The sequence below is a fragment of the Macrobrachium nipponense genome, chromosome 9, assembly GCF_015104395.2.
Source record: "Macrobrachium nipponense isolate FS-2020 chromosome 9, ASM1510439v2, whole genome shotgun sequence".
Lineage (NCBI taxonomy): Eukaryota > Metazoa > Arthropoda > Malacostraca > Decapoda > Palaemonidae > Macrobrachium > Macrobrachium nipponense.
This window is the reverse complement of record NC_061110.1, coordinates 79,895,792-79,909,215: the sequence shown is the minus strand read 5'-3', so window position 1 is coordinate 79,909,215 and position 13,424 is coordinate 79,895,792. Positions and strand designations below refer to the sequence as shown.

Genomic DNA, 13,424 nt, shown 5'->3' with positions numbered 1-13,424 from the left:
GATTCCAAGAACATTATCATTAGTGTTGTGTATTTTATATTGAGGTCAAAGTACTTACTGTACATAACTTTGCATACTACGTTGAAAGTATAATATTATTGTTAGTGATGAGTGCTTTTTTTTAAGGTCTTTAACGCGAGATAGTTAAGTCTCCAAATTAATGCAGCGAATCGTGTAAAGATTCCATGTCACTGCATGGGACAATGTATCTGTTATTTATTTTTCCCTTTGTTCATTTATGAGGGTAGATGGAAACCCTTGGGAATCTTTGTCTCGCATAATTATCATTATCAGTGTTGATGAACAGGTTTCCTCGACACATAGCAGGCTAATTTTTGCAAGATTATGCATATATATTCGATTGAAAATAAAAGAAAACATTTTTTTTAGTATTTTTTCAGCAGGGTGGCAGAATTTACTTTCATTTAACTCAAAATGCTCTTAGCTGTTTTTGACCTGGGACTGTTTCCGTTTTGGAGATGGATTTAGAATTTGCATTGAGATATTATTGTTTATATATGTTACTCTTTAACTAGTTTTATCTAATTTTGAATTTGTTTATTAATGGAGCTCTTTATAGTTTTTGGAATATAAATTGGAATAGAAAATATAGGCCAAGAGCTGCGACCTATCAGGTCTTTCATCGCTGACAATAATGTTGAAACCATTGTTAGAAGAGGGTGGAGAGTAAGATAAAAGAGAATATGAAGGGAGTTGTAGTAAAAAGGAATGAAAGGGGTAGTAGGTACATGCGGAAAGGACGCTGCAAATAACCAAATAATGCCCACAGTGCATTATGTGAGTTGGACTAACGTCACTACTTCTCCTACGGAGTTTTTTGTCCTCTCCTTATTCTGCTAAATCGGTTTTACGCACGCCATATTTCTTGAAGGAATTGAAGAGCTTTTGTTTCTTAACTTTCCCAGGCTACGAGAGAAAATAGTGGATTGCTTTAGAATGAAGTTCTTGAGTTTTTAACTTCGTTTTGGAAGGCAATTGACTGTCATTTGTTGTGGATTTTATTTCATTCCGCCGCTCTTATGGTAATTGAAGTTATTTGTATTCGTCAAGTAGGTTTTACGTTTTATCTCCGTCTTTTTGGTTTTAATGCTTTATTGACTGTTCGTCCTTTTAGAAGATCTTTTAAGGGAACAGACTTTTAGGAAATGGTTTGTAGTAATTAATTGATAGCAACCTTTCAGTCGTGCTATAGAATTGTTTCTTCAAAACAAGTGCCTGTTTTTTTAACGTCTTTATCCATTTGTTACTTGTTATATTCTTCAACTAAAGTATCGTTCAGGTTTCGTCATTTCAGGAAATTTAGAATCGTATGCGATTCTGCCGACTTTTATAGTACTTGTTTTCCTGTTTTCAAAATCATCGGTATTCTTGTTATTTTTTTACCGCCTTTTGTTGCTTATTTATGTTTTGCTTAATTGATGTGGTACAGCCACTCACATGACCTCATGGATGCCCGGGTGTTTGAGAGAGATTTCCATTTCACTCCTTTCTGGATGACAGGTGTCTGGGACTGCGAAACTGGCCAAATGTTCAACTACCTAATCTGCTGTAGAAAGTTTCGGTGTGAGCCCGTCTCACGTCACTATACTGGCCCGTTGTCCAGAAAGGGATTGGATGGAATTCAGCTTTATGCTAGGAGACATCCATGAACTTATATGAGTGACTATACCTGTTCTGCTGTGGGTGTTTCCTAGGTCATGTTAGGTGCCACTTGTCCAATAGTTGTCGTGAAGCTGAGCCTCAGGTCTGTGACATAGCAGTCTTGGGGTCTGGGTCAAATGCTTTAAGGATTGCGCGCTTCTCTTCCTTTTCTTGTTTTTAGAAATTGTTATTTTATTATTTGTATTTTATGGTGTCAGTTCTGTCAGTTATTAGATGTCAGTCATTTTGTATAAACTTTGTATTTAATTTCATTTCATATATTAAGAGGTATTTGGTCTTGATTTTTCTATTTACTTTTGTTTCTTCACCTAAAGGCATCCGACAGTATTTTGTGGAAGCGCCTAAAACAAATAGTCGCCCTTTGGCTTCCGCTAGTATAATAATAATAATAATAATAATAATAATAATAATAATAATAATAATAATAATAATAATAATAATAGCGTTCTTGCTCGCACTTACCCTTTTGCATTTTTACCTCCACCAGGGAGATGTTACCTGCTTTGGTAATTGTTACGAGGCTGGTGTGTTTATGCAGAAAATGGTAATCTCCTACTATTCGTGAAAGAAAGCGCAAATGACGCAGAGTACTTGGGTAATTACGCTGAGTGCGTTGGGGGAAGTCTGGTAGTCCCAGATAATTAGCCTTTCTGGTTACTTCCGTTTTCGGGAAGGATTATTTTTTAATCCGTTCGTTTGTCTGTCTGATAGTTAGCCTCGTTTTTAGCAGGATTACCCAAGAAGTTTTTTGGGGGAATTTTTGAAGAAAAAAAGTTATTTGGGATTGAGAAGAGATCCAGGTGTAAGACACCTTTTAGGTAGAAGAGGTTTATTGGTCGGCCTTGGAGAAGATTTGCGGCCTTCATGCGCCTTTTTTGTCTCTTCTGTTATCGGCGCTCTTGCTTTTTTGGGATTTGGAGACCTAGACCTATATTTTATTTTAAAATTATTATTTAGAATTGAATGGCTTTACACTCCTCGCAATATTTAGGACTACAGAGAATCACCCAAAATACCTTATTGCAAAATTGCTTCCATTAAAGACTTTCAGTCACTACCCACGTTCCGGTGACTCCATCTGGCTTTACGATAATACGGACGTCCGCAAATTGACTTTACAAATTACACTAGGTTCTTATTATTTGCTCTACGATATTATGTTTGGGGCTCAGGCTGGGAGAGGACATTTCAGATCAGTTCCTGCTTTCTCCCTTGTTTTTTTTTTTTTTTTTTTTTTTTTTTTTTTTTTTTTTTTATTTTTTTTTTTCTGTATAAAACTCATTCCCTCGGTTTTGTCAGCATTATTGCAACGTTTTCCATTAGTGCGTTCTTGTTACTTAATATCTCTACTTAGCACACACATAGATATATATCTATATATATATATATATATATATATATATATACATATTAATTATATAAATATTATATATATTAGATAGATAAGCACACATAACATTCCACAGTCTTGATGTAACTGGAAAGGTTATACACACACACATATATATATATATATACATCTATATATATATATATTTTATGTATATCAATATATACATATATTTATATATTTATGTGTATGTGGACTTAATCATTAATCATAGCTGGGTGGGTTAATGGAGTCATGTTTTTCAAATGCTTGGTTTCTAATCCCACCTGAGATCCAAGAGTTTTATGTCCACATTTTGGAAAAGAGGTTTTAATGAGAAAAAAAATCCAAAATATGTAAGGAAATGAAAAATTTCATGTCCTTGTATAATGACTGGAAGTTTGTGAAAGAAAAATATCGAAAACCAAACGAAGAGAGAGAATTACACTTGAAAATGCTAAATAAATAAACAAAATAAAGCATACATACCTAAATACACATCTGTTGAGGAGTAAGTCAGAAAAGTAATGCTAAGAGTCTTGAGTCTCCTAATTGTATATAGTATTATGTATAGCAAGATTAATAGATCCATAGTTCGCTCCCAGCTTACCATCCACCTAACTACCACTGTAATAAGTAAGTACCACAGCATCTGCTGGGATCAAGAAGAAGGGTGTGAGGCTTGAAACCTCATCCCGAATGAAAAGTTGAAAAACCTTAGGAATGTGCCATTCTGGTGCCACCCTCTACGAGGGTTTTTTAATGAAATAATTATAGACATTAAACGTTTGAAAGTAAGGGGAAAGGCCATATGAGGCATACGTTGAACCTACAAAATGCTTATTTGCAATTAATAGATACACAGTGTTTATCTATCTGTTGATGTGTGGTAATAAGAGTAATCAGAGAGCTGTAAAATTCTCATGATGGGATAAACCTCCATGGCTATGTAATATCTATAAGGATGGATTGATGCTTGAAGTTAGAGAGGAAACAAGAGGAACAGGTATTAATTTGTGAGATAAGAAGATGGATTGTGAATGAAGTGTTGAATGGGTGATTTTTCAGATGACACGGCCTTAATTGGTGTTAGTACAGAGCAACTGCTAAGCATAGCACCACTCCATCCATTGCATCTCAGATATTTAAGCAAATCAAACAAATTAGCCTCGTAAGTGCCCAGTCTTGCTCATAGAAAGTAAATCACTTTCACTACTGATTTTACTCAGTTATAAATGACAGTAACGTGAAATGGATGAGATGACTTTGTCCGTCTGTCCGCCCCCAGATCTTCAAAACTACTGAGGCTAGAGGGCTGCAAATTGGTATGTTGATTATCCACCCCTAGTCATCAAACATACCAAATTGCAGCCCTCTAAGTCCGAGTAATTTTTATTTTATTTAAGGTGAAATTCAGCCATAATCGTGCGTCTGGCAACTCTATAGGAAAGGTGCCCACTGGACCGTGGTTAAAGTTTCATGGGCCGTGGCTCATACGGCATTATGTATACCGAGACCACTGAAAGATATATGTATTTTCGGTGGCCTTGATTATACGCTGTACTGAAAACTCGATTGCGCCAAAGAAACTTCGGCGCACTTATTACGTCTCTCTCTCTCTCTCTCTCCCCTTTCACCTTATTTATTTTCTAAAGCTTCTGGCTTTATGTCTGTCTTCAAAGTCCGTATAAAATATTACGTTTTTCCTCTCACTAACAATGGAACCTTTGAACGCTTCTTCCCGATCTTGAGGTTTAAAAATATTTCACCCTCAGGGTTTGTGCGTTACCAGATCTATATAATCGTCCTTCGGTAAGGAGTAGTCTGTCATCACCAAAGCGGATAAGCTTAACGTGATTTCTCTCTGCCTTGCGTGGCCGAGCTGCATCTCAGACATTACCTGTCATTGTTTCCGTTGAGAGGTGCTCGTCGCTGGAGGTAATCAATTAACCTCACCGGTCAAGCGGAACTTCTAATTATGAAAGGAACAGGATCTTGGGACTGCTGAACGATTCATGGAGATTCTATCTTCAACATCCTGCCATGACATTATCGTGTCTGTTTTATACTGCTGCTCTTGTCGTTCGATCAGTGGAGTGAAGAGACATTGAGACAGTAACCTCATTTCATAAATATTTACTTAACACTCGAAGGGTAACAGTCGCCGCCCACTCTGAAATGGAAAAGGCGTCTAAAGACACGAATACCCCTTCAATACTGAATTCACTGTACTTTGGGAATAATTTAGAGATCCGAAATTCTACCGGAATATTGCAAACAGTTATATTTCATTTAGTTTACTGTTACCCATGTAGTAACTCACAGGTGGTATGAGTCTTTGTAAGTGCGCTTTTATGTATAAAGGCTCCCTTTGGATTCGAAGTATTATTGGGGCTCACGGAATTCGATAATAATGGACTATTCGTCATTTAATATTTGAAAGTATAGATTGTCACTATGCAGCATTCATGACAAACTATTGTACAGACACTATATATATATATATATATATATATATATATATATATATATATATATATATATATATATATATATATATATATGTAGAGAGAGAGAGAGAGTTATAAATTAAAAGCATAGCATCTGCAACGCGTTAAAAGACTTGCCTCATTCGGTTTGGAGAAATATATACAATTTGAATAAAAAAAATGACTCGCTTCATTTTAGGCCCGATGCATCCCGTCTCCTTCGTACCCGTCCTTGGACCCCTGAGGGCCACATCCCGCTAAATTCAGCATGAATATCTAAGCGAACTTCGGATTTGCTTGCTATAATTGGGAGGATAAGGAAACGCCCTCAATATGTAGCTCTCCGCCTCGCTATGTTGTCCTGAATAATACAAGGAACTTCGGTTTATATTCTTCCACGAACATTGCCTCCTGGTCTATACTTGTTTCAGGTCTAAAGGTCAGATTACGCGGAGATACGACGGAATGTGTTGTTTATTGTTATTGAATTCTGAGTATGGTTTGCTCACGATGAAAAAGCGTTACATCATTGCTGTCGGCCTGAAGGTCAGAGGTCAGTGCAAGGTCATTTCCCTAAGGAGAATGCGCGACATGATCTTGGCGCCTCTTCATTTTGAATTAAAATAATAAGAAGTAAATAATATTATGTTGCCATAGTATCATGATCAGCAAAGAAGATGACAATAATTATATTAGAATGACATTTTAGTAGAATTTTAGCATGAGATGCCAAAAATTAAAGTTTTTTGATTAAAGATGTAATGGGTTTCAAGGAAACGTAACCATAAATTCTTTTGTCAGATATACAGAAAGTTCAAATTATATAGTAAGGCTTACTGATTTTACTTGAGTAGCAGTTTGTTTGTGAAAAATATCTCATTAGAGTCTTGGACAAATTCGCAAAAACTACAAAATACCTGTGATATGCAGCTTAGTTAGCATTCTTTTCTCCATCGGCGCATTTCTCCGTACGTATTTTATTTATTTTTTAAATCTCTTGTTTTTCTCCAAAATTAAAATTGAAATATATATTTTAAGATCTAGGAATGTGCATTTCTCATCATTATCTTGTTTTGAATTTGTAATGAGCTCGACGTTGCCCCGTTTAATAGTTTCATATAAACTCGACCCTTATTAGAAAATCAGCGACCTGGCTTATTAAAAATGAAGTCATAAAATTTTGGTGGCAATTTTTCACTGACATCTTTTGATATATCCATGATACAGCATACTCTTTAATGAAAATAATTACGATAAGTGTACCTTTACTAATATATATATATATATATATATATATATATATATTATATATATATATATATATATATACTAGCTGACCAACCTGGCACTGCCCAGGAAAACTGAATGACACCTGAGAAATCTCTCTCTCTCTCTATCTCTCTCTCTCTCTCTCGCTCTCTCTCTCTCTCTCTCTCTCTCTCTCTGTGAAGATTATTGCTTTAGTTACATTGCCCAGCATTTTTGACATTTTATATTTCACCACTTCTCATCCCCATTCCTGTTGGGGCTGAACTTGGATTTGATGGGCAACAGGAAGTGTTTCTATTCATCCCAGAGACCTAAAAAACTATGGATTAGACATAATATCCTATATTTTTTATATTTTATTTTTCACCCCTTCTCACCCACCTTCCTATGGGGGCTGAAATTGGACTTGAATGGCATCAGGAGTGTCACTATGCATCTCAGCACCTCAAAAGCAATGGATTAGACACTGATATCTGTAGTTTTGGGTTATTTTTAGCTGTCACCACCTTCCTACCCCCTTTTCCTATCAGGGTTGAACTTAGATATAAAGGACATTGGGAGTGTCACTATTCAAATCAGCAACCTTGAAAACTATAAATTATACACTAATATTCGTCTTTTTTATTATTTTTACATGTCATCCCCTACCCACCCCTCCTTCCTATTGGGACTGAACTTGGACTTGTAGGCCTATGGGAGTGTCACTAATCATTTCAGCAATCTCAAAAACTATGGGTTAGACACTAATATCTGTTATTTTCGGTTATTTTTACATATCACCCCTTTCCCACCCCCATCTCACCCCCCCCCCCCTTCCTATCATGGCTAAAGCTGGACTTAAAGGGCATCAGAAGTGTCACTATTCATCTCAGCAACCTCAAAAACTATGGATTAGACATCAATATTTATTGTTTTCGGTTATTTTGACATCACCCCCTTCCCACCCCTTTTCACCCCACTCCCAATTGGGGCTGAACTTAGACTCGAAGGGCATTGGGAGTGTCACGATTTTATCTCGGGGACCTCAAAACTATGGATGAGACATTTAAGATCTGTCGTTTTCAATTATTGCTCCCATACATTATATTTCATTTCAGTCTGAACTGCGCCTGTATATGACTTTTCTCATAGTTTTGTCATTGAAATATGATAGAATATGAAATATAGGCCAAAAGCCAAGGGCTAGGACCAATGAGGTCATTCAGCACCGAAAGGGAAATTGGCAGTAAAAAGGTTTGATGGGTGTAACAGGAGGAAAATCTCGCAGTTACACCATTAAATAGTTGTTACGGGAGGGTGGAAAGTAAGATGGAAGAAAGAATATGAACGGAGGTACAGTAAAAGGCATTAAAGGGATTGCAGCTAGGGGCCGAAGGGAATCTGCAGAGAACCGACACTACTATCCTCCTACTGGGGAGTTCTGCCATTGCTTTCTCTTATAAGGTGTTTTGTTTCTAACGTTTTACCTGTAGCTACGTCACGCGTTTCTTTGCCTTTCATTCTTCACTGCTCATTGAATTGCTTTCCTCTTGCCGAGTTTCGTATGCGTCACTAATCAGTTTCAGTGAACCTCTGGTCTCTCTTATTTTTGTTGAACGTATTTCCTTCATTAGTTTTCATATTCTCCATGCTCTCCCCAATTTTCATTAGCTCGTATTTATTCTCCATTCAATCCCGTTTCACTTTGTATTTATCTTCTCAGGTGAGGATATTTACTTCGCGAAATCTCTCATGACTTTGCGCCTCGTTTTCTTGCTGCATTAACGTTTTCTTAATAATCCTCTTGTTATCTTTTGTTTCGCGGCGCTCTTTCTTCATCACGCGCGCTTTTGATCGGCCATTTGCGCAGGTTAATGGCGAGGATCAGCCACATCAAAAGAGAAAGAGAATTGGCTGGAAATAGCTTATGACGGTCACGTTTTTCTATCCGCCGGGCTCAGGTCGCCCTTCCGAGATCGCGGCCTTCACCTGCCTACCAATTTTGGTAAAAGGTCGCTGAAGACTGGAATGGTGGTGAAAAATGTTAATCTCATTGATACCTTAATTGAGGCCATTTCTATACAGACCGCGGCTAAACGCTGCCTTCGTGTGAAAAGGATCCCCTGTTGGTTTGCAGTTGAACTGTACGCTCATTTATAATGATTTATGCGTGTTAATACAGAAATGATTTGGGTCTTTTCTGTACCAGTTTACAATGGTGGTATTCGTCTAATCCTGCTAGTGTTCTGTTTACTTGTACCCAGATACCTTTTCTCTTTCTCATTCGCCCTGAACACTGGCTCTAAAATATAACTTTCTTCAGTTACAATGAGGATTTCATTCAATTTTCTTACGACGCGAGCCAGTAACGATAAGAAATTTATTTCTTACTGACTTGGGATTCTTAGTTTCTTGCAATAATAGATTTTCCAGTAGCCTTGATATAATATACTGAGTTTTCTCCAGAACACGAGACTTAAATCAATAATGATGATGTCTATTTTAATCTAACTCAAATTGTTTATGTCTTTTTGGCGACATGCCTCGTTTGAGATCCCATGACTAAAGTTGATATTTTACCAGTGTGTGGTCAGGTCATTGAATATTAAGTAAAATAATAGTGTATACACTCGGGATGTATTTTGTTTATATTACGGTATATTGGAAACCTAGAATTTTATCAAGTATCCCGCTTAGATTGGAAATAAAAGATAAAATATTGAAAGGGGACAAAAAATCATACTCATCTGCAACGAGAAGCCCAATTTCTCCCCGCCTTTGCAATCTACTTTTTACTCTTAACTACATATCACTAAAATAATTGTTTTGAATGTTACTGGATCTTACCAAGTGGCTTTCGAAACACGCAGACGCCCACTTGAACCCTTTAATAAATCATCTGGTTTTGAAATGATACTTTTCGAAATGGGATGTTAACCTCTGTAGTAAGACGAGTGAAGTTTTGATAATGTGTAACATCCACGTTTCATTGAAAAGGAATTCAAGTAAAAATGTAAAGTTTGCGAGGTTGCATGGGAAATATATTGAACATCAATGGAAAAGTGTAACTTTGATTTTCAGAACAGCTGCCGGCCATGACAAGGGAAGTGAGCAGTTAGAAAACTATTTTCATTTGTTTTGGGGAAAAAAGTGAACTGGAGGTTCAATGGATTTTATTTCTACTAAATTCCCATATTTGAGAGAGAGAGAGAGAGAGAGAGAGAGAGAGAGAGAGAGAGAGAGAGAGAGAGAGAGAGAGAGAGAGAGAGAGAATCGGTCTGGTTTTGCAAGCAAGTTGTCTATGATCTGTTACTATTATAAGTTATAGTTTTGCATGCCCAAAATTATAATTTTCTCTGTAGTCATACATCTGGAACTTGTGAGCGGAAATATTGAGAATATAGTAAACCTCAAAATGGTTTTGCGATTTTTTTTCCAGTTTACGCGTTGTATGTTTGGGAGAGTGAGAGTGTCTGGAAACTTATTGCACAATGGTGTGTAAACCATATAACTTACTGCAACCGCAAATTTTTATTTTTAATTTTTCTTTTACTTCAGTAGTACTGAATAATAAACTACAACTGTCATTGAATATACACATTATTTTTAATACTGAAAGGAAAAGGAGAAATGTTATACCCTAGGCTCTCTGTCTTTCATTCTCATCTGTTTTCCATTCCTGACCACATACACTTGCTATCACAGTTTTGTTTATATTTTTGCCATGATCAAATTGAGCTAGGCAGCCCTTGAACTAATATATCTTGACTAGTTCATGTGTCCCAACATTCTTATTCTTACAAAAAGAACTACTCTGCCCCTGCCTTACGAGTCTCCCCAATCAGACAAACACTATAGCCATCCAAGTCCTAGTTGTTTTAAATATACTTTATCAATATTTTTTCTTTAAACACATTAACTCTTCAAAGTTTCTTTACTACATACATATACACATTCAGAACTATAACTTAATGTTGAATTATTTTTCTCCCTGACACCTAGTGCAGGCAGTGGTGTTAGAAATCAATGTTTTGTTTATTTCATGGCAAATTTGAGTTTATGGGTGCATTGATTAGGATACTTTTGTTTATTTCATTTACGATTATCACAGAGTCGATCAGTAATGGCACAGTGGTTAAATTTGAAAGCATACTGCTCGTCCAGCTTTTAACCCTGCTGTAATAATTATCTTAAAGTTGTGTTTTACTTAGCAGACACTATTTTCTGTTTGGTCTGTCAATAACTGATGTTAATTTTTATCTTTTTACAGGATTTTGTGCATCCCATTAATTCATATCTTTTTTTCAGAAACCACCATCCCTAGAGGGCATTACTGCAGCTGCCAGTTCAAGTGCCCTTCCAACTTTCCAAGAATCCTCTTCTGTGAAAAGGGATTCTCTTCATCCTAAGGATGCTCTCCAGCTTCAGTCATCCCATATGAAAGAAACATCTCCCTCCTCCTTCGCGCATCACACCTCTCACTCCTCACAAACACCTCACACCAAAGAAGCTATTCCACTCCAGCCCATCATCCGCCAGCCTTCCAAGACACTGCAACCGATCATCAAGGAGAACGGTCGCTCTGAGAAGAGTTCTCAGGGCAGGACTGTCCTGTTTGTGGAGCCACCGAAGGCTCAAAGTGGTATTTTGGTGAACAAAAGTGAAGTGCCAAGAAACTCTTATGATGTATATCCTGGCAGGAGAAGAGCCATGAAAGATCCCAATGGGGACGTCAAGCACTCCCCTTACATTCACCGTGGTTCTTACTCGGACATGCGCACATCCTACGGTGCGGATCATGATCCCCTCTCTAGATATCATGAGATGGAGTTGCCTCCCAGGCGATACAGGTCTTTGGACGATGGGGAAGACTGTAGGGGCATTATGAATCGCCAGTATTCACCAAACTCATCCGTGCAGAGGGACTTGGACTATTATCCTCCCTACCATAGCAGCATGATCACTTCCCCTCCTTATTCAGCAAGGGACTTTTCTAACAGAGATTTTAGGGAATACGGCAGGGATCCTAGGAGAGAAATGAGAGAACACAGAGCGCTTACAAGAGAATCTAGTAGGGATCACCCTAGGGACATTATAAGGGAAAGGGACCGCGACAGGGACAGGGATATGGGAAGGGACAGGGATCTAGGAAGGGACAGGGATATGGGAAGGGACAGGGATATGGGAAGGGACAGAGATCTAGGAAGGGACAGGGATCTCGGAAGGGACCGTGACAGGGACAGGGATAGGGATCAGGGACATGTCTTTGCCTTCCCCTCTCGTATTGGCAGTGGCGACTACGACCAGCCGACCTCAATCATGAAAAGGTCTCCGAGTATGAGTGCCTCTGTAGGTCGTCACTACGAAAAGCCAATGCGACGTTCTGATGGAGGGGGGACGTACAGATCCTTACCACGTCCCTCGAAGTCCCGCGGAGAAGCGGAGGAGGAAGTTCTTAGGAAGTACCGCTCACTTGATCGTCGCTTTGACCTACCCTTCAGTGGTTCACTCCCTCGGCCCGAACCGGAACCCGAACCTTGCGAGGACCCTCCTCAGCATCAGCGCCGTTACAGCGGTTCCCCACGGCTCCGGTTCGCTGATGAGAAGCACTTTCACTTGTACCACGACAAAGAGAAAAAACAAAGTGGTGTGAATGATAGAGATGAGAGTTTTATATAAAAGAAGTTTTATGAAATACATGTTTTTATTGGTGTGTCTTGTGTTTTCGTTTCACTCCTACATCCTTAACATGCATTACTCAGGGTTTCCATTTGATTTTGTTGAGCAGAAAACTGAATAGAATAAAGATATATGATGTTAATTAAGTTTGCACTGAATGACCTCATAGCAATGCTTGGTCTTTGGTCTAAATTCTATGTTTAACTTCATTAATAACAATAAGTTATGGAATTTAAATGCTGTGAGATTACCCCTAAACTTAATCATAGAACTCAAAATAGGTACTAGATTAGGATGCCCTTACAGAACGTTACACCTACCAGTGTAAAGACAGCAAGGCTAAGGTAACTGGTTAGAAGGGCAATAAAAAAGGGATCAAAATATTAGAGTAAGAGTATGAGTATGTGTAACAATAAAATCCGAAGTAAGAAAAAAAAAATCAAGTAATTGCAGGGAAACGGCAGCAGTCACTATCAGCTGAGTTTTTGTTGCAACTCGGGAAACCCGGGATATGTGGTGTTTGAATCACAAACTACGCGAGTCTCACTATGGCATTTTGCATTCCTGTGTCCCTGTAAGAGTGGTCCTTAATAAGGTAAGTCGTAGTTTAGGAAATCAAGCCAAAACTGGGCTTGTTTTAATCCAGGTAACGGCCTGTTATATTTAAGGACCGTTCAAAAATAATAACGAGCATAAACTACTTACAAAAAATTAACTTTATAATTGCAATACACATCTGATGAGATTTTTAACTTGGTAAAGTCTTGCGTCGTTTCGAAAGTGAAACTCCTTGTTTTGTTAGTCCTTGGCACTTGAGAGTAAAGAGGTTTCAGTCGTCTTGTTGACACCAGTATAGAAGTTTATCCCACGTTATTGTAGGAATGGCAGAAAATACTATCTAAGCTTCGTGGTTAAATGTAAGCAAAATGAAATTCCAGTTGTAGGTTCATTTATCA

At 37.8% G+C, this 13,424-nt stretch overlaps 1 protein-coding gene across 15 annotated transcripts in view; it reads left to right on the top strand.

The window, feature by feature from the left end:
* Positions 1–12,504, top strand: part of LOC135218482 (uncharacterized) — a 1,465,909-nt gene extending 1,453,405 nt beyond the window's left edge. For all 15 annotated transcript variants that reach the window (XM_064254810.1, XM_064254812.1, XM_064254817.1 and 12 more), the window contains one exon: positions 11,098–12,504. In XM_064254810.1, coding sequence (XP_064110880.1) covers positions 11,098–12,468 — 1,371 coding nt within the window. In that variant the 3' untranslated portion in view covers positions 12,469–12,504. The remainder of the gene's footprint in view (positions 1–11,097) is intronic.
* Positions 12,505–13,424: the final 920 nt, after the last annotated feature.